The sequence below is a fragment of the Typopeltis vanoorti genome, chromosome 7 (genome assembly GCF_054136105.1).
Source record: "Typopeltis vanoorti isolate ZY-2024b chromosome 7, IOZ_Tvanoo_1.0, whole genome shotgun sequence".
NCBI classification, from domain to species: domain Eukaryota; kingdom Metazoa; phylum Arthropoda; class Arachnida; order Uropygi; family Thelyphonidae; genus Typopeltis; species Typopeltis vanoorti.
Window position 1 is genome coordinate 41,677,168 of NC_143555.1, and position 27,345 is coordinate 41,704,512.

The 27,345-nt window shown below is 35.8% G+C and overlaps 1 protein-coding gene across 4 annotated transcripts in view; it reads left to right on the plus strand.

The window, feature by feature from the left end:
* The window catches only part of LOC150104622 (ATP-binding cassette sub-family B member 10, mitochondrial-like), a 222,744-nt gene that overhangs the window by 71,644 nt on the left and 123,755 nt on the right, over positions 1-27,345 (plus strand). For all 4 annotated transcript variants that reach the window (XM_090395227.1, XM_090395225.1, XM_090395228.1 and 1 more), the window contains one exon: positions 14,596-14,730. In XM_090395227.1, the coding sequence (XP_090251353.1) occupies positions 14,596-14,730 (135 nt within the window). The remainder of the gene's footprint in view (positions 1-14,595; positions 14,731-27,345) is intronic.

A 27,345-nucleotide genomic window follows, 5' to 3' on the forward strand; every position in this document is an offset into this window, starting at 1 on the left:
GGAATTGTGGAGAAACAGTTGGATTTTGCACTAAGACAACCCACAACGCTTTTCCCTGTGAAGCAGTTTTTAGCTAACCACAGTATGACTGTGCTTGAGCACCCACCCTATTTGACAGACCTGGCTACCTGTGACTTCTGTCTCTTCCCAAAGATCAAGTCGCACTCAAAAGAACCCATTTTTTTATCAGTAGAAGATGTGAAAGCAAAAATAACAGAGATCCTCAATAGCCTTATAGAAAATGATCTGCAGAATTGCTTTGAACATTGGCAGCATTGTATACAGCTGTGTGTCATCTCAGAAGGGAACCGTTTTGAAGATCAATCGTAATTGGTTTTCCCCATTTGTTAAATAAAAAGAGACAGGCACAGTGTCATTTTTTTTGTTGGACCTTGTATATATTATTTTTTTAAGATTTGTTTTCATTTTGTTTTTATAAAACAGTCCTTACAATCAGGTTAAAAAAAAATCATTGTCAGTTGAGTGATTACCATTGCGATTAGTAGAAAGCCAACTAATCATTGGGAAATCCTACTTTGCTCTTCCTCCTGAGCATCGTGATTTCACCATAAAGACTGTGAAAGCTTGATCATTGATAATAATTTCCAAACCTGAGTTTTTATGTTAATCCATGAAGAAAAACAAATTAAATTTTTAGATTAGATTTTAATTGCATGTGTTAATGTGCAAAATTAAGTTGACGTATTCCATCTTGGAATGGCTCATAATGGCTGATGACCCACCCCCAACTTCTATTTTGTAGCCTGACTTTCTTTTTAACATAATATATTATATACACACAGTCTCGCTATTCCTGCACTGCTGCAGAATTGAGAGTCCAGTTCCATTAGTGGTGCTGTGTGCAGCAAACATTTGTATGTTTTTCAGTAGAGAGAGTTGTCTAACTGTGCGGGTTAAAGTGCAGTGGGGATATTATGAGAACCGTGTAGCTGTAATAGCACTTCATAGGATGCATTAGGATACAACAGCTTGTGAGGGCTATGCAAGCATGCCTCTGCTGTAATCCTGTGAGAATGCAGAAAGTGATGTCACAAGAGATGAATGTTTCACAGAGAATGAGTTTACTAACTGATGACCTGGGGATGACAGCCTATCGTCATCCTACTGGACATTTCCTAACACCACAATTTACTTGTTCCTCTGAAGATTTCTAGGCCAGAACAAAACATTTCACTCCCTGAATATTATTGTTGAGACCTCCAGGGAATCAAGTACTCATTGAGGGAGGCCGCATGCTACATGCACCAGATATCATACTTATTCTTGAATTCCTTCACATTGCTTGCACAACATCCAGTGGCAATCCATTCCAATCATGAACCATCCTAAGAGAAAAATCTAGCCCTCAACCCCTTCTTAACAGCATTCCTACTCGGCTTCCAAGGATGCCCTCTTGTCCTTTCCCTACCCTCCAATAAAATGAAAAATGCTTCAACTGAAATCCTGTATTACCCTTTCAGAAGTTTTTAAATCTTTCTCCTGTTTTCTAGTGTCTGCAGTCTACAAATTCACAATATTTCATAATCATATTCCACAAACCTGATATCATTTTTAACACTCTCTTTTGCACCCTCTCTCTATCTCTCCACTATCCATTGTGATTCTGTGGAATCACAATGGAAACCAGGAGACCAGCCCTCTGCACAATAGTTCAAGTGAGGTCTTATCAAGCCTTTTGTAAAGAGACAAAATGACATCCTTATGTTTACATGTGAACATTCGTTTCAGCATTGCAGTTATCTTTTGAGTTGTATTTGCAATCTTTGCTGCTTGGTCCCTGAACTTCAACTTCCTATATACTAACACTCCAAGATCCCTAGCCTCATCACTTTCTTCCAGCATTATCCCACATACAATATGCCATTGGATATCTAATCATGCTGAAGTGAATGACTTTACATTTACTGACATCCATTTTCCTATGCCCACAATTGTAACCTATTCAAATCATTCTGCAAGTACTGCATATTAGCAGCTTTCCTGATTACCCTATCAATCTTTGCATCATTGGAAAATAGTTGTATGTTGCTTGTCAAATCCTTCCCAATATCATTAATGTACAGATTGAATAACAGTGGACCAAGCACTGCAGGTTATCTTAAATCTTGCAGATTCATATCCCCTCTAGACCATGTTTTGATATTTGTCAGTCAGCCATCCTCTTATTCAAGCTAATATTCTATAACTCAACCCATCTCCAATTTATCCAACAGTCTGTCATGCTGTATTCTGTCAAAAGCCTTAGCATAATCCAAAAGTATCATGGTGTATCCATTCCCCGTGTCTAGTTCAATGGTGGTAAGAATGTTACAGAATGTGAGCATGGGTCAAGTTGCTAAAACATGACCTTTCCTTAGTAAACCCATATTATTACTCATTGTAAAGTAGAGATTCACTGTCAACCCATTTCTGAATGCGAGCCCTAACCAATTTTTCCGAAATCTTCGCCACCAATCCAGAGATAGGTCAATAGTTGAATACATCAATCTTTGCACCTCCCTTATTTAATGGAATTACCATACATTCTTCCCATTCTTACAGATCTTCCCTGTTTTGAGACTCATATTAAACAGTCTAGTCAAAGGAATAGCTAGTTCAGCTGAACACTCTTAGCATACATGCTGATATCTGATCAGTCCCTATTGCTGAATTCTTATGCAGTTTGTGCAACAGCTCTGATACCTTGTCCTCATACACCTGAATTTCTTCATCCAGTGAAGAGGTAGCAGTGAACTCAGTGTTGCATACACCAGGTTGATAGCTTTTAACAAAATGGGCACTCATTAGTTGAACAATCTCTTCTGCATCTTATGCCATCTGCATTTAGAAGAGTTATTCTTTCATATTCATTCTTTCTTTTACTTGCAGCATATCGATAGAATTCTTGTGGGTTGTCTTTAGCACGTACAGCCAGTTTCTTTTCATACTCAGACTTTGCTTTCAGTACAACAGTTAGGACTATTCTAGCTTGCTGCTTATAATTTTCATAACGGACATCGTCCTTATTCTCACGGTATTATTTCCACATCATCCCTTTCTTACGAATCTCTTGATTAATAAGATTACACATCATTTGAATCCTATCCTATTTATTCTTCGAGCTCTTGGGACACACTCTGATATCACATCATGGGATTCAGCAACTGATCCCATTCCACTGAACTCAGTATACTCCTCAGTTGGTCATAATTTCCTGCTTTGTTGTTCAGCATGTAACCTTTTCTGAATGGAACATTCATAAACTTAGTCACTTTCCAAGTGAGTACTGCATGATCACTGTCACCAACTGGAACCAGAATACTGATGTCTTTAACTGAAACACCATTTGACACTATAATCAACATAAACTAGGATATACATTAAAATAAATTTTAATATACCTCAGTATATCAGCAACATCACGTTGACATTTTCAAGGACCTTAAGAACAAGACACGTGCACATAGGCCAACAAACAGTAAGTGAGGAAGAAGCAGGAAGCTATTATTTCTCCTAAAGTCTTGATGGTGCCCTCTAGTGGACAATGTTGGTATTATTGGGTGATTGGGCTTAAGGTCTTCTGATGTAGGTTTCCCAAATTTGAGGCAGTCTCATGCAGCCAAATCTGTTGAGGTTTGGATTGTTTCTTAGGGCTGAAGCTGATTCCATGAAAAGCCTTTCATATTTGTATTTACTACGGTGTATTATCGTGGCTTTCTTCGACCGTATTCTATGGCAGGTATCCAGCATATATTCAGCAAGACCAGAGTGGTTGTATTGTGTTCTGAAATTCTGATATATTGTTTTTCTGCCTGTTTGGCCAAAGTAGGACAGCTTACAGCTGCAAGGGACCTGGTATACACCAGGTAGGTCTAGGAGGGGGGGTCCTTTAGTAGAGTGGATAAGGGATGCCAATTTTTCATATGGTCTGTAACAAAAAGTTGAGTCATGTTTTTTTAGGATTTTTGTAATTTTTTCTGAGGTGCCTCGGATATAGGGTATGGTGATGGAATTAGAGTAATCCTTGTTGTGGGGGGGGGGGGGGTTGTGGTTTAATAGTTTCAATATTTTTTTGGGGAGGTAGCCATTGGCTGAGAAAGTGTGGAGAATGTGGTTTAGTTCTGTGGTTAGGGCACTGTCATTTGAACAGATAAGTTTAGCCCTGTAATGACTCCATATTGTTGCAAGGAGGGGTGGTGGGATTGTTGGTGAATGTAGCCTGTATGGGTGGGTTTTCTATAGACTGAAAAAACCAAGGTTCTATCAGGCTGGCAGGTGACTAGTGTGTCTAAGAAAGGAAGGCAGTTGTTTTTTTCCTCTTCCAGGGTGAATTTGATTCTGGGGTGTTGGTTGTTTAAGTGTGTTAGGAAGGAGAGGAGTACATCGGAGCCATGTGGCCAAATAGCGAACACACATCAACATAGCAAAGCCAAATGGTTGGTTTTTGTGGGGCAGAGTTTAAGGCTTTCTCTTCAAAAGTCTCCATATAAAAGTTGGCCAAGGGTTGGGGAGAGTGGAGAACCCATGGCTGTCCTCTCTATTTGTTTGTAGAATTTTCCTTGCCAAACAAAATAGCCTGAGTTCATTTTGAACTGAAATAGGGCTTTGATATTGGGAGGAAATTTAGCTTGGATTAGCTCTAAGAATTCTTTGAGTGGGACATTTCTGAATAAGGACGAGACATCAAAACTGACCATTATGTCAGTGTGTTTGTGTGTAAGGTTTTCTATGCTGGCTTTGAAGTGGACTGAGTTTTTTATGTGTGAAGGTGTGTTGCCAGTATAGTGTGAGAGAGCTTTGGCCAAACGTTTAGCTAGTTTGTGTGTAGGGAAATCAGTGCCATCCACTATGGGACGTAATGGCAATTTTCCTTATGTATTTTTGGGAGTCCATAAATACAGAGGGGTATGGAGTTAAATGGCTTTAATTTGTTAGCGATTTCCACAGGCTAAGAAGTGACCTTAAGGAGCCTGTGGAGTTTTCTAATTTGTGAGGTGGTGGGATTGTACTCGATAGAGAGGTAAGTAGCCCGATCTAACAATAGAGCTTTCAGCTTACCTGTATAATCCTTTTGTTAAGCAATACTGTGGCGTTCCCTTTATCAGCTTTGGTGATTATTATTTTCTTGTTTTAATTTAATTCTAGTATTGATTTAATTTCCTTACTGGGCATGTTGGCTTTTGGTGGTTTAGCTTTGATCACAACACAAGCCACATCCAGTTTAATATCGTTGGTGATGTCGTTTTGAAGGTGTCGTATCCCACATTCAATTCGTATCATAATATCTTCAGCAGGTATTCTTCTGGGCGCAATGGCAACGTTGTGGCCACGTGCGAGGCCATCGAGTGCTTCAGGTTTCACACTAAATGACGAAAGGTTGCTACCGTTTAAGAAGGTCACTTCTTGGCCTGTGGAAATCACTAACAAATTAAAACCATTTAACTCCATATCCCCCCCCCATATTTATGGACTCCCAAAAATACAAAAATGTGCCGTTACGTCCCATAGTGGATGGCATTGATTCCCCCACATACAAACTAGCTAAACATTTGGTCAAAGCTCTCTCACACTATACTGGCAACACACCTTCACACAAAAAACTCAGTCCACTTCAAAGTGAGCATAGAAAACCTTACACACAAACACACTGACATAATGGTCAGTTTTGATGTCTCGTCCTTATTCACAAATGTTCCACTCAAAGAATTCTTAGAGCTAATCCAAGCTAAATTTCCTCCCAATATCACAGCCCTATTTCAGTTCAAAATGAACTCGGGCTATTTTGTTTGGCAAGGAAAATTCTACAAACAAATAGAGGGAACAGCCATGGGTTCTCCACTCTCCCCACCCTTGGCCAACTTTTATATGGAGACTTTTGAAGAGAAAGCCTTAAACTCTGCCCCACAAAAACCAACCATTTGGCTTCGCTATGTTGATGATGTGTTCACTATTTGGCCACATGGCTCCAATGCACTCCTCTCCTTAAACAACCAACACCCCAGAATCAAATTCACCCTGGAAGAGGAAAAAAACAACTTCCTTCCTTTCTTAGACACACTAGTCACCCGCCAGCCTGATGGAACCTTGGTTTTTTCAGTCTATAGAAAACCCACCCATACAGGCAGATACATTCACCAACAATTCCCCCCCCCCCCCTCCTCGCAACAATATGGAGTCATTAAGACACTACACAACAGGGCTAAACTTATCTGTTCAAATGACAATGCCCTAACCACAGAACTAAACCACATTCTCAACACTTTCTCAGCCAAGTGTTTTGGGAGAGGTCCCAATCTGGCTACCTCCCCAAAAAAATCCAAAAAAAAAATATTGAAACCAGTAAACTACCCCCCCCCCTCACAACAAGGATTACTCTAAATCCATCACCATACCCTATATCTGAGGTACCTCGGAAAAAATTACAAAAATCCTAAAAAAACATGACTTAACTTCTTGTTACAGACCATATAAAAAATTGGCATCCCTTATCTGCTCTACTAAAGACCAACCCCGCCCCCAAATCCCTAGACCTACCTGGTGTATACCAGGTCCCTTGCAGCTGTAAGCTGTCCTACTTTCGCCAAACAGGTAGGACAGCAAATATCAGAATTTCAGAACACGACTACATCCAGTTTCACCAATACAACCACTCTGGTCTTGCTGACCATGCGCTGGATACCTGCAATAGAATACGGTGAAAGAAAGCCATGATAATACACCATAGTAAGTACAAATATGAAAGGCTTTTCATGGAATCGGCTTCAGCCCTAAGAAACAATCCAAACCTCAACAAATTTGGCTACATGAGACTGCCTCAAATTTGGGAAACCTACATCAGAAGACCTTCAGCCCCAGAATGCCAACATTGCCTGCTAGAGGGCACCATCAGGACTTTAGGAGAAATAATAGCTCTTCCTGCTTCTTCCTCACTTACTGTTTGTTGTGCCTGTGTGCACGTGTCTTGTTCTTAAGTTCCTTGAAAATGGCAATGTGACGTTGCCGAAATATTGAAGTATATTAAAATTTATTTTAATGTATATCCTAGTTTACGTTGTAACCTTAAATTATTTTGTAAAAAATGCATAACCAACGTCTAAGCCTTTCCACGAGAACTATAATCAAATCTAACTCTCTTAGATCCCGTTCCTTCTATCAAATGCTGCCTGAGGAAGTTGTCCCTTAACAGCATTTTCATTTTTCTCATGTGATTTTACTGCTACCCAATCAATATTTGGATAATTAAAGTCTCCCATTATGATTCCTCTTTTCACGCTCATCTTGTCTATTTGGTGATGCATTTCTTCATCATTAGCAACCGTTCCATCAGGTCAGTGACAATGTATTTGATCTTGTTAGATTCCACCTCACACTGCATCAAGTCATCCGATATCATTAGCAGCATGCCCCCTCCTCTCATATCCTCTCTATCCTACCTAAAAATACTGTACCCTTTACACTCGATACCAGTTAGCATGTCTGATTCTGATAGCCAGATCTCACTAATGCCTACAATCTGAGGTCCTAACATATTGACCAAGACAACAAACTCTTCCCCATTGTTTCTGATACTCCTAGCACTCGTGTAAAGACATAATAATCTACTTACATGTTCTTTTATATACTCTTGTCTGCATGACACAGTTGGACAACTTACAGATCTATATTCCTCTAGTGAAATTCTAGTGAATATAATGCTCCATCTGAAAACACACACACACTTATATATATATTTGCATCATGTTTATTTATTTCACTATCATAATTCTTAAATTAATCCTGAATAGTCAATCAATATTGATAAATATAAATAAATACGTATATTTATATGTATATAAATTTATATATATTTATCTTTATTTATTATTCAAAATTAATTTAGGAATTATGATATTGAAAAAAAAAAATACACAAAAATAGCATTTCTTTATTTATTGTTAATATTAACAAGGAAAATTAATATTGATAATTTAAATTTATTGAAATTTCCAAAATGGAAATAAGTTTTATTTATAGAGAAGATATAAGCAATGTGTGTGTGTGTGTGTTTTGTCATGGATTTTTAAAAAAATAAATATACAATATACAATAAATATACAAGCTAAGTTAAATTCCTCAAATATACAATATTCCATATCTTTTTTTTTTCCATTAAGCTATGATAAGAATTTCATCCAAATCAAATCAAAAATCTCCTAGACCTGATGACTTTTATCTGTTGGTTCTGAAGTTTTGCACCAGAGTTGATGACCGTTCAGTATTGATCTCTAACCTTGTAACTTGGAAATTAGTCATGTTCAATCCATTCCTAAGAAGGGTGACAAATTGTTACTTTGTTAAATGGGTTATTTAAGGATGAAATCTAGATAACCAGGAGAAAGAACTTGCATAACATTTTAAGGAATATAGACAACTTGCCTGGAGCACTTGGTTTAATGTCCAGTCCTGACCTTGTGTTAACATACTTGGTTATTACTAAAACAAAAATAGGTGAGAGTCTTTTATATAGCTCTACAGTATGTTATATTCTGGCACTGGTGATTAGGGATAAGTAAAAGTTGCTATGGTGCTTAACAAAGATATTCTTAAATTTCAGTGAGCATTGTGAACATATCCCAAAATTGGAATTGCATAATGAGACTTATTTGTGCCTATCATCCCACAGAGGTTTTTACTAAGGAAGAAGTGGAGGAGGAATTGTTTGAGTTGTCATCTTTCATGAGGAAAAAGGAAAAGTTAGTCCTTATAAGAGATTTAAAAATCTGAATCAGAAATGTTTTGAGAAAATTTGGAGAAAAGAGCAAATAGTGATACATACCTGCTGTTCAACTCATTCTGAACATGTTCTGACATAAAGATGTGCACGAATTCACTTGAAGAGAACACACATGAAATGATAAAAGTCCCAAACATTATTGTTGATTGTAATATCTCCCCTGTGGTTCAGGACACAGGATTATAATGATGGTATATGGGATATGAAATAGAAAGTGATTGCCATTTTGTTTTGAGCAGGATGAATATGGTATTAAAAATAACTACGAAAGTTTTAAAAAGAACCAAAGTCACTTTAAGTTCACCTCTGAAAACAGAGGTGAACTTGTAGTCTCAAATATGCAATTGTTCAATAATAAGTGGAAGTCTGAAAACAAGAACTAAACCTTGGAGATTCACCAGCAGAAACTGAAGAAAACATTGACTGATTTGGCTAGGAAGACATGTAGTAAAGTTTTATATGCATGCATAAAAAAATTCTAACTTAATGGAAGACTCAAGCATTTAAAGTAGAAATCCTGGAAAAACATACTCAAAGTGCCTAGCAAGTAATTTTACATGCTAAATACAAGAAATACAGAGAAAACGGTAGGAAAGCTGTGTGTAAAAGTAAATAAACAGAAAGCCATGTTCTGGAAAATTGCAAAATATTTTGGAGGCTATTGAAAACAGTATAAAGATGGAGGAAAAAGTATTGTAAAAGGAAACAGAGATAAATGATTACATAAAAACTGAGCATATAAATCTTAATATCTGGAATAATTACTATTGTTAAATGAAACAAACAGTGGTCATTGCCTTCATTTAACAAATAGAAATGCAAATAGAAGAGCATGCCAATGTTTCTGACCAGATTTGACCTCATTATAGGTCAAAACCAGTCTGGGCTTTTCCCATAATGCATAGCATTATACACAACTGAAAGGTTATATCTTTGGCATTATGGGATACTAAGGCATTTGATGTGAAGTCATTAGCATCTATATATACAAGTAGCCCAATTGCAAAGATTGTTTGCTTACCCTTGGAAAAAGGATTAAACCAAGAATATAATTTATCAACATCTTTAATTTATAGTATAACCAAGTAAAAAAAAAAAAAAAAAAAAAAAAAAAAAACATTTTTAATAGGAATCGACTGTTTTTCACCAACTACATGGATCACGTTATGAATGAAGCAGCATTAAACCGATATCAAAACTGGAGATATTCAGCTCATCTCTTTACGTTATGCAGTTTGTTATACTCCTGAATAAATCCCTGCAAGTCTTGAGATGCCTTAACTAAACTGAATAACTGCTATAACAAATGTAACATGAAAATCAACAGTAACTTAAAATAGATAGGAATATTGAAAATTTCAACTCATTCTGAATGGAGACCTTACAGAACAAGCAAGACAATTTCAGTGATTTAGGCACAATTTTTAGCGAAGATGGTAAATTAAATAGAAACCAAACTAGAATAAACAAGGCTGGAATGGTTAGAGGGAGGCATTTGATAAATTTATATGAAATAATAGAGAAATCAGTCAAAACAGTAGTATATGAGACAGAAATAATATCTGATCAAAGACTAGGCCACGGATAAGAGAGTTGCAAGAAAAATTAGTGGAGTGGACAGATGGTAGAAATAGCATTCATGTTAAAAATACATATATTAAGAAAGATAGAAACTGACATTGTTAGCATTCAAGAATGAACAGAGCTAATCTCAGGTCACTTAAACAGAATGGGAGAAGAAAGGTTAACAAAACAGGTTAGCAAAGTCAGGATTTCAAAGAAATGTTAAGAAAAAGATCAAGATCTTGGTGATTTGAAACAGTTCAAAGGCTTTAAAAGACCAAAATAAGTCTTCAATATTGGAGTCTTAACAAAGAAAACCAATTTGGAAAAATTGTCAATAGAAAGTTTAGTAGTACTTCATAATAAGGTTACATTATTTGTAAAGTGTTCTCTACACCATCTAAGGCTATCAACAGTTTCATAATTTTCATGATATATGATGCATCATTGTTGAGCTTTTCCCCCCTTCACTTTTGTTCTTTAAACTTAACTAATAATTAGTCACCTGTATGGATTTTACTGCTGTCAGTCAACAGGGAAAAATGAAAAGAGTCGGAGGAATCTCAAATGGATGCACTTGATATCTGTAGGGCATTTGATGGGATTTGTCATGGTCTGTTAAATAAGTTCTCATGCTAGTTTCTGTGAAAATGTATTGCTAGCTTTCTCTCTGGATGCACCTTATGTATGATGTGTGAATTCTCAAATTTTATCTTCCAACTTTGCAACTGAAGTTGTGGTACACAAAACTGTTTTCTTTTGTCTGCTGTCTCTTATTATGTCAGTAACCAGTTGATCGCTATTATATGCTTGTGGAAAGTATGTCTTGTAGGATTGCTGCAGTCATTGCAGCAAAAGGAGATCCTACATCTTATTAAGGTGGGCATCATGGCTGTTTGGTTCTTCTTGCACTATGGTGTCTGTTGACTGCTTTCCAAGCAGTGTGTGTATGTATACATATATATATTCTGTGATATATATAATTCACATATATTACACTCATACACACGTATATGCACACACAGATAATAGGATTTCTATTATATAATAATTTATGCTGATTCTATCCAAAAAAAAAAAAAAAACACTCCAGAAATTATTAGTTAGATCCTGGCCTCTTGAAACTATTCAAAAACTTACTTTATAATTCTAGGTCTTCTTGGATTTATGGATTATCTAAAACAGACAAACAGAACACACCCTTTAGACCCATAAAGGACAATATTGGTTCTCCTACTTATAAAGTGGCCAAACAGTCCAAGAGTGCTCTCTCTCTCAGGCTATACTTCCTCCCACATTAAAAATTCTGGCACTTCAAGTTTTGCTTGTCAGACCTGGTCCTCAGAGATATTGAAATTATGGTTGGTTTTGACATAGCCTCCCTTTTCACTGATGTACATCTAAAAAAAAAACTCCAGAACTGTTTCAGACTGCTTCCCCTAACACAGCAGCCTTATTCAAATTTACAATGAACTCTGCTATTTTACATGCAGGGAAGAAGCCTAGAAACAGTCTCTTCATGGAACAGTTTGAAAATACAACCCTAATTTTGGCACTCTCAAACCCACAATGTGGCTATGCTATGTGGACAACATGCTTTCCGTTGTTGGTTCTCCTCTGAGCCAAGCTTGAGGTCTGCAACTTTGAAATAATGCTAGATCTAATATCTTCCAGGTATATCTGGCAGTGTGGGTGGGTTTTCGTTAGACTGAAAAGGATAATGTTCTGTTTGGTAGCTGACAGGTAATTAGTGTCAAGGAAAGGAAGATGGTTACTATTTTCCTTTTCAATGATGAAATGGATCTTCGGGTGTTGGGATATGTTGGAAATGTTTCTAGCACACCTCAATAACCAACATTTGAAGATCTGTTTCACTATTGAAAAATAAAATAACTGTCTGTTCTTGCTTGATACGCTTGTCACCCAGCTACGCAACAGATCTGTATCCTTTTACATCTACAGAAAACCTACCTGCACTGGAAGTTATATCCATCATGTATCACATTACCACCCCTCCCATCAAGACGGTTTCATCAAAACTATGATCAGAGCAGCAGTTATAATACTACTGTTTCTGACCACACTAGTCTCTTCACAAAAATGACATACTTGTTTTACCAATGCCGTTTTCCTTCACAAAATCAAAAAAAAAAAAAAAAACACTTCTCATTTCTCAAATTTAATCAAATTTAATCAAAGAGTAGATACCACAGATATGAGAACTAGGACAATTAAGGAAGTGAACAGTCACTGTCAGAATCATATTAAAAATAAAGATTATAGAAAGAAACTTTCTAACATTAGCAACACAGGTATGAATTTAATGTGGTATGGTCAGTTAAACAGAATGTGTGAGAAAAAAAATAGCAAAAGGAATTTGGCAGGGAAAAGACTCACTGGAAGACTAAAATCTGTATGGGTTGATGCAATTAATATTGCCTTCAGTACTAAGGAACTTGAAATAATGCTGGATTTAATATCCACTTGATTTATATAATTTTGTATTGCTGAACTGGAGCCTTTTGGCTCTTTATTTTAGTAAATACTTTGCACACTGACCGAGAGTTAGCTTATAAAAAAATACTCCTCTCCGACACTTCAAGTCCCTTAGTACTGAAGGAGAATTTTTGTTCTCTTAAGGTTTCTGCCTAGCCTCTAAGGAGAATCAACCAGTTCGAAACAGCTGTCAGGCCAATGAAACCTTATCAAAATGGACCATTAAAAGGCAAATATATGGGCGTTTGGGCAAGCGCTCATGTCTTCTATGTGGTCCACGTGCTAGGGCAGCTCATGAATGCCAGCGAGTGTATTCCTGTAAGCTGTTTGGTCAACTTTTTTTTACAAAGCTTTCATAGTTTCTACATTCGGCTTTGAAATAATGCTGGATTTAATATCTACTTGATTTATATAATTTTGCATCACTGAACTGAAGCCTTTTGGTTCTTTATTTAAGTAAATATATAACAAAATGAGCATCCTGTATATTGAAGTATAATAGTATATATCATTGGATATCTGAAGATCATTTTTAGGTTACTACCAGTTTTACAGTGAGCCTCTATACTTAGTCTGTAATGATGCCCTATGGTTGCTAATCAAATCTTGTCCAGGATGTAAAGAATCATTGTAAGGGCTTTTTGCATGGATATTGCAGAATTTTTCCTCCCAGAAACTTGAGTTTTCATTCCACAAGATGGACAAACTGGCCAGAGAATACACATAGCGTAATATGTATTAACTTCACTATCATAGCTTTAATTAGGTTTCTGTGAAGCAATGTTACTTGTCTGTGATATGCCATAGAGACTTAAGGAGAAGATAAGATCCTGCTTTACTATAGTACAAAAGTGTTGGAGTAAAATTGCAATTTGTATGCAAGATGTAAATTAGCTTACAAACTTTATATTAAAAATGAAACTGTAATATAACTGGTATTATAACCAGACATTCTGGTTTGCACTACAAGCCACTCACCTTTACCAGCTGAACACATGATGTTGTCACAGGTGACTGTCTTATTTGCAATAGAAATTGGAAAATGATCAAGATATTGGAAGTTACCAGATATGATAATACAATATTACATAAATTATAATGTAATAATGCACAGTGAGGGCAGAATAATTTTATGTTATTGTATAAGTATTGATTATCTCATTAATAGAACTAATTCAAAATACTTTTATTGTAAGTCAGAATTGCATCACTCTTATTTATGTGATAAGTGAAATTCATGAATTATAGATACGTTTACACAAGAATATTTTAATATTTGCCAAATATTTCAGTCTGAAAATATCTTCAGTGGCTACATTAGGAACAGTTTTTAACAAGGTGGAATACCAACAATTGATCATTCAAAAGTAGAAAGCTGCATGATATTACATTGCTGAGTATTAAAGAGAGGAAACATTTCATCAGAGTGATAATTAAATTATAGGTATTAATTTACAATTTCATATAATTTTAATTTATTAATAACATTAGCCTAATGTAGGAATTAAAAGTCTCAATTTAAAAAAAAATGTGTTATCCTGATTAAACTTTCCCATATTTTTGATAAGATAGTCTGTTATTTTTAGACTGAAATATTTGGCAAATATTAAAATATTCTTGTGTAAACGTGTCTATAATTCATAATCATAATGTCACAAGTGTCTCTAAAGGGTAAAAAAAAAAGTGAAATTCATGAGTCTTGATAATGTCAAAAGAAATTCAGTTTTTTTTTAACATTTTTGAAATTTAATTCCTTTTCCTAGGTGTATGCTTCACCCCAGTTAACATTTGTGGGCCTCTCTGTAGTTCCTCCTGTTGCTGTTATAGCAGTGATATATGGCCGTTTCTTAAGAAGCATTACAGGAAATTTGCAAGACTCACTAGCACAAACCACACAGGTTTGTATTACTTTAATGTGGGATTGTTGATAAGTAATTCTGTCGGATGTCTTTAAGAAAATTCATTTTTTTTATGTGGTTCCCACTCATGAAAGTTTTGTAAACCTGTATTCATTAGTATTGTGACTAGGCTAATTATTTTTTCTATGTTTTTATTAATTATATATATATATATATATATATATATATATATATATATATATACAGGGTGTTCGGGATAAATTTGACATATTTATAATTAATTATATTTTTCCGTAAGTTACATGTATTAACACACACTTCTCTTCATTTAAAAGTTTGGACCCTTCTTCATTCATATACAAGATGTCAGAAAGGATGGATAGCTGGAACCCACCTGAATCATGGAAAAGAATAACTTGTATCATGATGATTCGTGCCCGCCATCAAAATAAGGATATTACGACTGCTGCCCAATGCTCCCTGAATACAGTAAAAACAATCAGGCATGAACTAGAGACTTGCAATGGTGACTACGAGGATGTAGCAAGAAGAAAGATCCCTAGCAGACGATCTGATTGCGTTCGTACAGCAGAATTCCTCGCAAATCTGCAGGAACAGGTGTTGAAGAACCCTGACATTGGAATTCGGGCTTTGTTCGTGGAGTTGCTAACTGTAGTCAAGCCCTGGATAACAAGGGTAGCCAATGGTAGGCCGTATGTATGGCAGCAGGATTCGGCCCCTTGCCACACCTCTGGGAAAAGTCAAAAATGGTTGTCTGAAAATTTCTACGACTTCACCAGTCCAAATGTTTGGCCTCCAAACTCCCCAGACCTTAACCCCATGGATTATTTTGTATGGGGCGCAGTTGAAAAAGACACCAATCGCACTTCCAGTAATACAAAAGCCCAGTTAATGGATAAAATTAAAACAGTTTTTGCGGCCCTTCCCAGGGAGACTGTAGCATCAGCTTGTTCGAGGTTCCGAAGCAGAATTGAAGCTGTGATCGATGCTAATGGTGGTTATTTTGAGTAAATCTTGTTGATAGTATTGTAATTAACTCTGCCTGTAATGTTTTTTTGTCAATTCATTAAATTTAATAGATACAAAGAAGATTTTCTTTTTCCTTACGAAACTGTCAAATTTATCCCGAACACCCTGTATATCATCATTATCAAATTCCTGATATATATTCTCAAGGAGTATGTAAAGAATATGATAGTACTATATGAAAAATTTATATCATTACTAACTTCCTATCTGCAATTTTCTTCCAAATCATTCTGTTATCTGTCAAGACTCCAACATTATCAGATCTTATATTTCTATCTTCTAAGGCACTTATTACCATATCAATCCACCTATATCTTGGTCTTCCTCTGGGTCTTTTTGCTGCCAACCTGGTAGAGGACACTTGTTTTGCTAATCTTTCCACTCCCATTCTGTTTAAGTGACCATACCACCTGAGATTAGCTCTGCTAATGCATTCCTGGATGCTGACAATGTCACGTTCTTTCCTAATATTCTCGTTTTTAATATGATATTGCCATTGATGCCATCTGTTCCTGCCCCTAATCTTTCTCAGGTGATCCTGAGAAAGATTAGGAGATCAAGTGTTTTTATTCTAACCCAGCTCTCAGATCCATAAGTTAAAATTGGATTGAACACTGTCTTATATACATCTAAATTTGACTAATTTCTCTCTTATTACATATAAATTTATTCAGTTGACTTGGTACCATACCAGCTTTGTTGATTCTGTTGTCTATTTCCATATTTAATTTACCATCTTCACTAAAAATCATACTTAAGTAGCTGAAATGTTTCACTTATTCTATAGGTTCTCCATTCACAATGCAGTTGATATTTTCAATGCTTCTGCATATTTTCATTGTCTTTGTCTTGTTACTGCTGACCTTCATACCAAATCTGTTACAACAGTTATTCACTTTAGTCAGAGAATCTTGCAGACTTGTAGCGGATTTATTTAGAAGTATAACATCATCCACATAAAAAAAAAAAAAGCTGAGATTAACAACTCCAATTTTGATATCAGGTTTACTACCACTTTCCTTCATAATGTGTTTCCGTATAGATCATGTACATCCTTGTCTGACATCAGATTTAACATTAAACACCTTCCTGTACTTCCTTTAATTCTAACTGCTGACTTACAACTCAAATAAAGACTAAGTAATGCTTAATATAATGCCCCATTGACACCATATAACCACCATATTGTTATATTCCCATGATTTCTCAACTATTTTCGTAAAGTGAAAATCTGATCCTGACAGCCTCTATTTGACCTGAATCCAGCTTGTTCTTCGCTAAGCTTCTCTTCCACAATCCTTCTCAACCGTTTCTCAAGTATACTTGCATATATCTTACCATGAATACTCAGTAGAGAAATACCTCTGTAATTCTCACATTGTTTTATTTCCCTTTTTATACTTGGGTACTCTGAAAGCTCTACTCCAATCATTGGGAATTCATCCCTCTGTCCAGGCCTTCTGAACTATGCAGTGCAACCACTGTAAGACTTTTATACATCCATACTGGTTGAATATCATCTACTCCGGCTGCCTTTCCACATTTCAGACTTTTGATGGATTTTTCTACTATGGATATGTATTCCCGACTGTGTTGTCATCACTTCTTGTTTCATTCAGCATTTTTTCAAAGTAATTACTCCATACTTCAAGGATATCTTTTTCTCCCATTTTCATGTCACCTTTATCATCTCTGACTCCTTTTACAGCACTCTTTCCTCCATTCCTAAGCTTCTTCAACAACCTCCAGAATATCTTGCCACCTTCTTGATATTTATTTTCTATGTTCTTACCAAAGTCTTTTGACTTTTGTTTAGCTAGTTTTAGACAGTGTTTAGTTTTCTTACATTTGTCTCTGTATTCTCTAAGAGCACAAGCTGACCTATTTGCCAGGAACTTTTGATATGCTTTCTTCTTTTTCTTCGCTGCCTCTTTAACTTCCTGTGTCCACCATGGAGTCCTGATTTTTCTGTCCTTGCAGACAACCTCACCACATGCCTCTCTGGCTGAATCAGTCAGGGTATTCTTCGAGGTTACCACTGAATCTCCAAGGTTTGGTTCCTGTTCTCAAATTCTTTCATTTTTTCTTCAATAATCTTTGTATATTTTAATCTGCAGTTCACATCTGAGAGTTGCTCAACTTTTATTCACTTTAAAACCTTAAATGTTCTTCTTTTCAAAATGAAATTCAATTTTATCCTGATCAAGACTAAATAGTGATTATCCAATTTCAAATCCTCTGTATACTCTGGTGTCCTGCACCAGTTAGAAAACATCACTATCGATAATAACATATTTAATGAGATTTTTCTTATTCCTTGCCTCTTCTCTCCATGCAAATTTGTGCACATTTTTATGTTGGAACATGGTGTTAGTAATAAGCAGTCCATGTCCTGAGCAGAAATCCAAAAGGTATTTGCCATTATTATTAGCTTTGCTCTTTTCTCCAAATTTTCTCAAAATATTTTTGTATGTCTGACAGTCATTTCCTACTCTACTATTTAGATCTGCAACAAGGACCAACTTTCTCTAAAGCCTCAAAAAATTTCTCCCCTTCTACCTTAGTATAACCTTCTGTGGGAGCATAGGCACAAAAACGTCTCATTGTCCAGTTCCCTCGTTTTGCTATTTGTCCACATCACTCTGCTTGAGACTGCTTGCCATTCAAGATTAGCTTCATATTTAGTGTTGAATACTATGGTTGCTCCTTCTTTTCCTTGATTGTCATTGCCTGAATATAACATTTTGTATTTATTGCTCAGAAAGATCTCACTGGTTTTTGTCTCTTTTTGTTTCAGTCACCCCTATTATGTCGATCTGGTACTTATTTAATGCCTTAGCTAACTCTATTTCTTTGCCATTCAGGCTTCTTATGTTGATAGTACCAATATTTAACTCTGGTGATGTTGAGTTGGGGTTTGTTTTCAGATTTGTTCCAGTAGCTGACTTTTCGCTGTTTGCCCTGTTTCCCTGGCTAAAACAACTGGGGTGACTTTAACCGGGCAACGCCCAAGCCGGCATGAAATTCTGTTATGTTGTACCATTATTTATGTTTTGGTTTAAGCCAATAAGAATACAATTTGGTCGGCTAAATTCCAAATTGCCAGCCCATCCTCAATCGTTCAGTATCCAGGTAGATACCTAAATGGGTGCACCACGAGAAGGTGAGGATTGGACATTAGGTCAGAATCCCTGGAGGTCTCTTCTTAGTTATACAGCTTTGACCCCTGATAGTTCTCTCCATTCCTCTTCATTTGAAAAACGTTGTAGTACTTGAAGAGGAATGGAGAGTACTGTCATCAGCAAAAGTATGAATAGGATATTAAGTCATAGAGAGAGATGCAGTTATTAATGTAAAGGAGTAAGAGTGTGGATGAAAGTACAGAATTGTGGGGTACTCCAGCATTGATAAATCTGATGAGAAGAATATGTCTACCATGACATGAAATGAACAACCAGAGAGAGGAAGCAGGTATCACAAAATTGGTAAATCACAAATAGAGAGAGAGATTCTATAAGATGATAGCTTGTTGAAGGCCTCAATGCCAGACAATCAGATGTCAAGAGCAGCCACATAGATTTCTTCGGATCTTTCCATGGCCTGTATCCAGAGGTGAGTAAGGTTAGTTAGGAGGTCTGCTCTAGAATGAAAATGGGATGGGTTTCATTCTACATCTTAGAGATTCTCCAGGCAGTGTAGAAGTGGGATAAAGGCTTGCCTCCATACCGTTGAGTAGATTCCAGATGCATATGATAGCTCATATAGGCAATACAGAAAAGGTGTTAATTCTGAAGCACAGCTTGAGGGATATTGCCTGGACCAGGAGACTTATTAGTATCAAGACTAATAATGATTTTTCTGATGCCCTTCTGTCAAAAGATCAGAGGAAGTATGCAGTGAGTAGTACTCACTGCATGTAGTGATTTGCCTTAGTCATCTAAACAAGAGTTGAAAGAAAAGACTTATGCCAAGAGATCTGCCTTAGCTTTGACCAGTGTTACATATCAGGATTTGTGAGAGGTAGAAGGAAGGAAGGACAGAAGTTATGTGCCACAGCCTTAATAAGGTACCAGGAAGGCTCAACTGCCACTTGTTTCAGGCTATATTATAAACTGATTGAGAAGTTGAAGTTTTTGACTTGTGCCATTAAATATATGCTGTATTTTTATCATGAACGGCAGCGGCACAGTTATTAGAGAACTAGTGTTATGATAGAAGTCAAGGGTTTCTGTGAGGTGGGGAATGAAGGCCTTCATTCCAGTAAGGATTATTTTTGTTGAGTTTAGAGCAAGTATCAGGAGAGCAGAAACAGTAATATGATGATGAAAATGGCATAGAAATCACAGAGGTTATGTCCCAGTTGGCACTATTGCAGTTCCATGGGGTATGAAAGTGAGAGGAGATCGATTTCTAGAAAAAGAAATGTAAAGAGCAAACATCTATAGCATATTTGGAGGAAAAGCTTTAAAGGAAAGGTTCTGAGAGAAATTATGAGGATTGTCAGGTATCGTGGTTGGTAAGTTAAATGTTTGTGTTAAATAATGACTGATAGTAATAGTTGGCTTCTTATTCAGCTTAATATGTGATATTAGATAAGGGAAGCTAATTATGAACACTAATCTTATGGAAAGATAATCTCATAATTTTGGTAACTAGATCATATGAAATCAGCTTTTGTAACTAAGCAGTCAAAAAAGGGCAGCATACTGGTCTGAATTAGGAGAGCAGCAAATGAAAACTATAAAGTGAAGTAAAGAAATCTTGAGCCAGAGCAGATCAATTAGCAAGAATTCAGAATTTTGGTAGCCTTTGCCAAGCAGTGATAGCTTGCTGATTTTACAAAAGTGCTTATTCCTCCCTTTTTTGCAGAATGCATCAGGCAAGATATAATTGGGATAGCTGAGGTGGACTAAGGATGCATGTTCGTAAGGATACATGTTGCATTATGGGACATGCAATGTGATGTGAAGTCATTAGCCTCTATATACGAGTTGCCCAGTCATGAGTTACTTCATGTGCAAACTTTGTTTACTTACACTTGGATAAAGGATTAAACCAAGAATATAATTTCTTGGCATCTTTAATTTATTGAGTTGAATTGTAGTCACAGAGGATGCTAGTTGAGTTTAGTTAGGAATATCAGATTGGTTTTGATGCCTGTAAAAGTGGTAATATATTACCTATTGCAAACATCAAATTATATTGATGTCCCATATGTTGGTTAAATGGATATAGAAATGTTTTTATATTGGATGAATAAATGTTATTTTGTTTTTTTGGGGGGATTCTGTTGTATTTTCCTTGATTTTCTGTGATTTTTTAATTTTTTTTAAGGAAGTATTTTTTTTACATCACAATGATGTAAAATTTGTTTGGTTATATTTCATGTTAGAGTTAGTGCAGGAAACTTAGAGTAAATGTAGCTCTGCATGCAGAGGTTAAGAACTTATGCACATAATTTCCACACAAGGGATTCCCAGAGTCCAAGTGTGGGCCTCAACATGCTCACAGGTAGTGTGGATCACATTTTTTACTTATGAGAAACAATTGAGAAATCATTGAAATATAATAAAAGTCATATATTTAATTATTATAGATTTAGAAAAGATATATGATAAGATGCCAAGAAAAGTTCAAAATGCTATAATTTTTTTATATATAAATGGGACAGAGCTTTTATACTTAAGCATAGATAAGCAGTTAGAAATAATATGTACAAGAAGGCACATAAACTCAGGTGCAAGGCATAGGTTCATGTTATCTCAACTGTCATTCATCACATTATGAAGTGGTATTAAATTTGGCTCTTTACTTTATATATATGATATTGCACTGCTAAATAAATTGGGTGCACATCTTCAGGAACTTCTTGAATATAATAATTGCTGCAATAAATTCTCTATGAAAATTAGTAATAAAGATACAAAATATATAAAAATGGACAAGACATAAAAAAAACATTAAATACATTCTTCATTGGTTAATTTATAAAATAAAATATTTCAACTATATAGATACAATTTTTAGTAAAGATGTCAAATGAAATATGGAAATAGATAATAGAATAAGCAAAGCTGGATGTTGGCAGCTAGGTTTTTTTTTCACCAAGCCAACATGACCTCATCCACTTCCTCCGTGAGTTCAGACGACGACACACACACACAGTCGAAAGGCTCGCACCCTGTTAAACCTCTTCCTGATCCCCTTTTCCCATAAACCCTTACTCAAAAAAAACAGTTTCTATTTTCAGACCCCTTTTTCATCATTTTCCTGCCCTACAAAAAAAAGTGCTCTGCCCACCTTTAAAAATAATATATGTATATATTATATAGAAAATCCCTGTTTTTTTTTTCAAATTAATTCTCCCACATTGCTTACCCCCCCCCCCTCCCTCCACACACACTTCCCTTCTCCTTTTAACACCATAACAGAAGTATGCACATCACAGAAAGAAGACAGGCAACAACATCTAAGAAAAGGTATGTGCGAATTTTCTTCTATTATGCTACATATATTTGTTTCTAAAATACATTTGGTAATTGGATTGCAGAACATCTTGGTTAAAGAATAAGAAGTTGAAGATGTTAGTGGTTTTCAGAGTTTGGAGAGTGGTAAATACAGTTGATGAACATAACTGAGTGGGGTAAAATAACCAAGTAAGAAGAAGTCAAAAGCAGGGTATTTTAGTCTCCTTTGATATTCTCTGACTTCTACTTCTTCTTTTCAGCCATTTTCTGTCCACTGCTGGACGAAGGTCTCCTCCAGTTCTTTCCACCTTTCTCTGTTCTTGGCAATGGTTGACCAATTTTCCCCAACAAAATTTGATAATTCATCACTCCACCACCTTTTAGGACATCCCAGTCCTCATTTCCCTTCTTTTGGAATCCAGTTCGTTAGTATGGTGGTCCATCGCTCATCTTCTCTTCTGGATAGATGTCCGGCCCATTTCCATTTTAGTCACTTATGGTGAAGAGTGATGTCAGTGATGTGAGTCTGAGTCTTATCCAGGTGTTTCGCTTATCTTTTAATGTGATGCCTAGCATCAACCGTTTCATTTTTCTTTGAGTTGTTAATTTATTTGCCAGTGCTTTTGTTAGCGACCAAGTTTCACAACCATATGAGATGACTGGAAGTATACACTGGTTAAATGTCTTCCTTTTTAAACAGAGTGGGACATCATTGTTTCGAAAAATGCTTTTCAATTTTCGGAATGCACTCCAAATTAAACTCTCTATTTATTTCCTTTTGGAGTCCACAGTTTAGATCAATGAGATGACCTAAGTATGTATATGAAGAGAGACTCTTTCCAAGAAATTGTTTACTATTATTATGTTTTTTGGTGTTACAAAATGATTAAACATGATTTTAGTTTTATTCTCTGTTTATTTTTAAACCGACTTTTCTGCTTTCATGATATAGATCTTCTGGAGTGTTTCCAAAAATTATGATATCATCTGCATATCTTAGGTGTGTTCAGTTTCTGTTATTAATTTTTATGCCAAGGTTTGTCCAGCTTATATTATTAAATATTTCTTGAAGGACTGCTGTAAAGATTTTGGGTGATAGTCTCCTTCTCAGACACCTTTTTCAATTGATATTTTATTGCTACTCATGTGAAGTTGGATTGTTGCTGTTGCAGTGTGGTATATTGCCTGGAGGAAGTCCATATATTCCCCAGGAACTCCCTGATTCTGGAGTGCTTTGGTTATTGCATTAGTTTTGATGGAATCAAATGCTTTTTCATAATCAATGAAGGCTAAACAGAGAGGCAATTGGTTTTCTTCTGCTTTTCTATTATTTGTTTTACTGCATGAATATAATCAATTGTGTTAAAACCTTCATGGAATCCTGCTTGTTCTACCTGGTTGATTTGAGTCTAGAAGAAGGCGGGGAGGGGGTTTAACCTGTTTGTTATTACTTTTGTGAGGATTTTGTACAGGCTAGAGAGAGAGAATACTAATTGGTCTATAGTTCTTTATGTCTCCTTTGTCCTCTTTTTTAAATAACAGTATCAGAGTAGCATTTTTTTCCAATTTTCTGGTATCTTCCCCTCTTCTGTGCATAGATTTAGTAAGTTTGCAACATGGTGAATTATATTGTTTCCTCCCCATTTAATTACTTCTATGTGAATTAGGTCTTCACCAGGACATTTTTCATTTGTTTTAATGCTTGTTTTATTTCATCTGAAGTGAATGGGGGGATGAATTCCATGTGCGATGGAGAAGAGTTATTTATATTTGATTTATCTATTGAAGGATCACTTCTTTATAAAATTCTTGTAGTCTGCTTAGGATTTGTTCTTCGTTCCTTATTGTAGTTCCATTCTTATCTTTTATTAGTTATTTCACTTTTGCCAACTGATAAATGTTTTCTTAGTATTTTCATATTTTTATTGTTTTCAATTGTTTCTTTTATTTTTTTAGTGTAAAAAGATCTTATTTCATTTCTCATCTTTTTCCTTATTGTTTTGCATAGTTCTGCATATTCTATTTTAGAAATTAAGTGTTTGTCTTGTTTCATATTTTGTCTCTTTTTTAGTAGCTGTGAGGTTCCTCTGAAAGTTTATGGTCTTTTTGTTGTTTGTTGCTTTTGAATTCATTGGCTGTTGAGATTATTACTTCCGTTAGGTTTTTGCTTATTTTATTTATGTCTTCTTCTTCAAATATATTTATTAAGTCTAGTTTTTGATTTAGTATTAGTACTTAGGTATCTTGAACTATTTCTTTATTATTACACAGTATATAATCTATTTCACTTTTAATTTCTCTGTGTGTACATGTCCATTTTCTTTTGAGGGCTTTCTCAAAAAATGTATTCATAATATAAAGCTTGTTACTGATAGAGAATTCTGTAAGAGGCATTCCTGAGTTGTTGCTTTTACCATATATGTATGGTCCTATTGTGTCTATTTGGTGAATGGGCATTAAAATTTTGGCATTAAAATCACCTGTTACTATAGTAAAGTTTTGATTGCTATTTCTTTTTTTGTCAAGAGTGTGCTGCAATGAGTCATAAAATGCTTCTATCTCTTCATCAGTGTGGGATGAGGTGGGAGCATATATTTAGATGATTCTGATTTTAAGTTTAGAGTTTATTTTAAGTGTAATTTCTATTATTCTTTCATCTGTATAATTAAATTTTTCTATGAGGTGTGTAATTGTTTTCTTAATTAGAAATCTAACTTTGTATTGTCCTTTAGTTTTCCCATAATAGCATAAGTAGTAGTCTCCATTTTTTAGTTTTAATAAATGTTCATCCTGCTTGCGAATTTCACTTAAACCTATGATGTCCCATTTAATATGTTTTAGTTTTGCTGTAAGATGGTAAGATCTTCCTCTTCTTTAAGTGTTCGACAATTAAATGTTCCTATATAGAGGAAAAGAGGATTGTATTGATTACTATTATATTTATGAATTCTTTGGGCTATTCCAGTATTGCTTATTATTTGGGAAAGCTTCCCCACTGCATCATGCTCTGGTCTCCATAAATGGTTTCGATCAGAGTAGTAATATAGTTAGGGAAATTTAGTCACATCCAGTGTTTGGCCATGGGGTTTACGGCCTTTCTTCTTCTTCTTGACATTGTAATGGAGGGGTTGTGGCCTAATCTCCCATGCTGGCCACATGTCTTGGGAGGTGCATTTTATAGCTTTCTGCCAGCTCTTTGCTCAGTATCAACTTTGCCATGGCTCATTACAACACCATGTTTCCCGGGGGGGGGGGGGGTCCACATGGAAGCATGATACTAAGACTTATTGGGTATGGCCCTCCGGATTTCACCGAAATATTGGCACTGCCATCTATATCAGTTCCATCAGGGTTTTTGACTGTGTTGTAGGTTGTCAGCCCACCAGGGAAATTCATCCTGGGCTTAACTGTGCTCAACATGCTACAAGCATGACTGATGGCTAGTCAGTCAAGATCCTGGTAGGAGAACACAGCTAATCCCCCCCCCTCCCTGACATTCTCAGACAAGTCATTAAATCTCACAAAGGTGCAAGTGCAACCTTTGTAGCAAAAGGGTATTGGAAGACAGGGTGTAATTTGGACAGTTAAGGTAGACTATGGTTGTTGTAGATGAAATTTGGGTTTTCAAAAAAAAAAAAAAAGTATGGTCTGGCTATCTAAGTGATGTGCATAATGTATGTTGCCATCTATGCCATGAATATTGGTAAACTGGATTCAGAATTTTTTTTGTTTTGTTAGGATTTTTTTTATAGTTTTTGGTTAAGATATTTTGTTTGATATGATTTTTGTTGGAGTTTATGAGTGTTTTTTTTGAATTATGGTAACAAAATCATTGTTTATTTTACTTTTCAGTGTTTGATTTCGGAATAGTTGAGAGGAGTAGTGACATGCAGTGAGAGGAGATACTCTTTGACATGTTGCCTCTACAGACAGTCTATGGAAGCATGATGTCCAAGAGTATATCCAGTCTCCTTGCCATAATGTGGTTAACGAGACTTTCACATACCACTACTGAGATTTCTATTCCCTCCAGTCATGATCCCACAGAGTATGCTGCAGTGGGATTGTGTGCCAGCTGATTGGGAAGCCTCCTGACTTGTTACCATCAGGTTTGGTTCCATGTATGCTATCTGAGGCTGTAAAACCATGTATACTTCCATAATGGAGGAAGTTTGGGACCCAGAAGAGTTTCATTCATATTGCATGGCAAAGAAAGGAAGCAAGTAGAAACCAGAACCTTCTCTATTGAGATGCCATTTGCTCTTTCCGACGATATGCTGGGTGGTGTTTCATTGGGAAATGAAAGTCATCTACCACCCAATGGATATGGTTGGCATTTTCACTATGTAGGAAGATATCCTTTTGCAGCAGGAATGCTTACTGAATATGCTAGTTCTGTTTTTTTAAAACAATCCATAATATAAGAAGGCAGGGTTGACAAAGTAGCTATGAATTGTGTAACACTTGTCCATTAGTGGCCAATGGAATAAATTTACATTAAATAGAAGAGAAATTGTCTCAAACCCAAAACTAGCAGTATGCAAGACAGTGTTCAAACCTATTTTAAATTATGCATTGGAAGTTGAGTTAGACATAGAAATGAAGGGGGGGGGGAGAATACTTGAAGCTGTATACCATAAATAGAAAGACATTGAGAAAGACGCAATGTAAGCTATGTGGGTTAATATAATATGCTATGGTCGCTTAAAAGAATGGGATGAAAAGTTTAGCAAAATAGATGTTTGATGTTGGAAAAAAGACTGCAATTAAGATCTGACAATATATGCAGTTTTTCTTTTAGAAAACTCATTGGGATTGCAGTAACAGTTCATTATACGGTAGTAGATGTTTGTTAGAGTAAATTGCATTTAGAAGCATGTTATGCATATGAGGCTTTGATTGATATTTTCCCATTGTTTGTTACAATGAATGAGGTCATTATAATTTCCTAGCTGTAGTGAGTGTTGACTGTATTAGAGACTTGACAAAATAACAGATTGATATAGAAGAAAACATTTGATAGAAGATAGTGAGAATGCAAACTCTCATACTAAACTGAGGCATATCTTCTGGTGTGATTAATTACAGAATTTGGTCAAAGTAAAAAGTATCCATTTTTGTTTCACTAATTTAAACA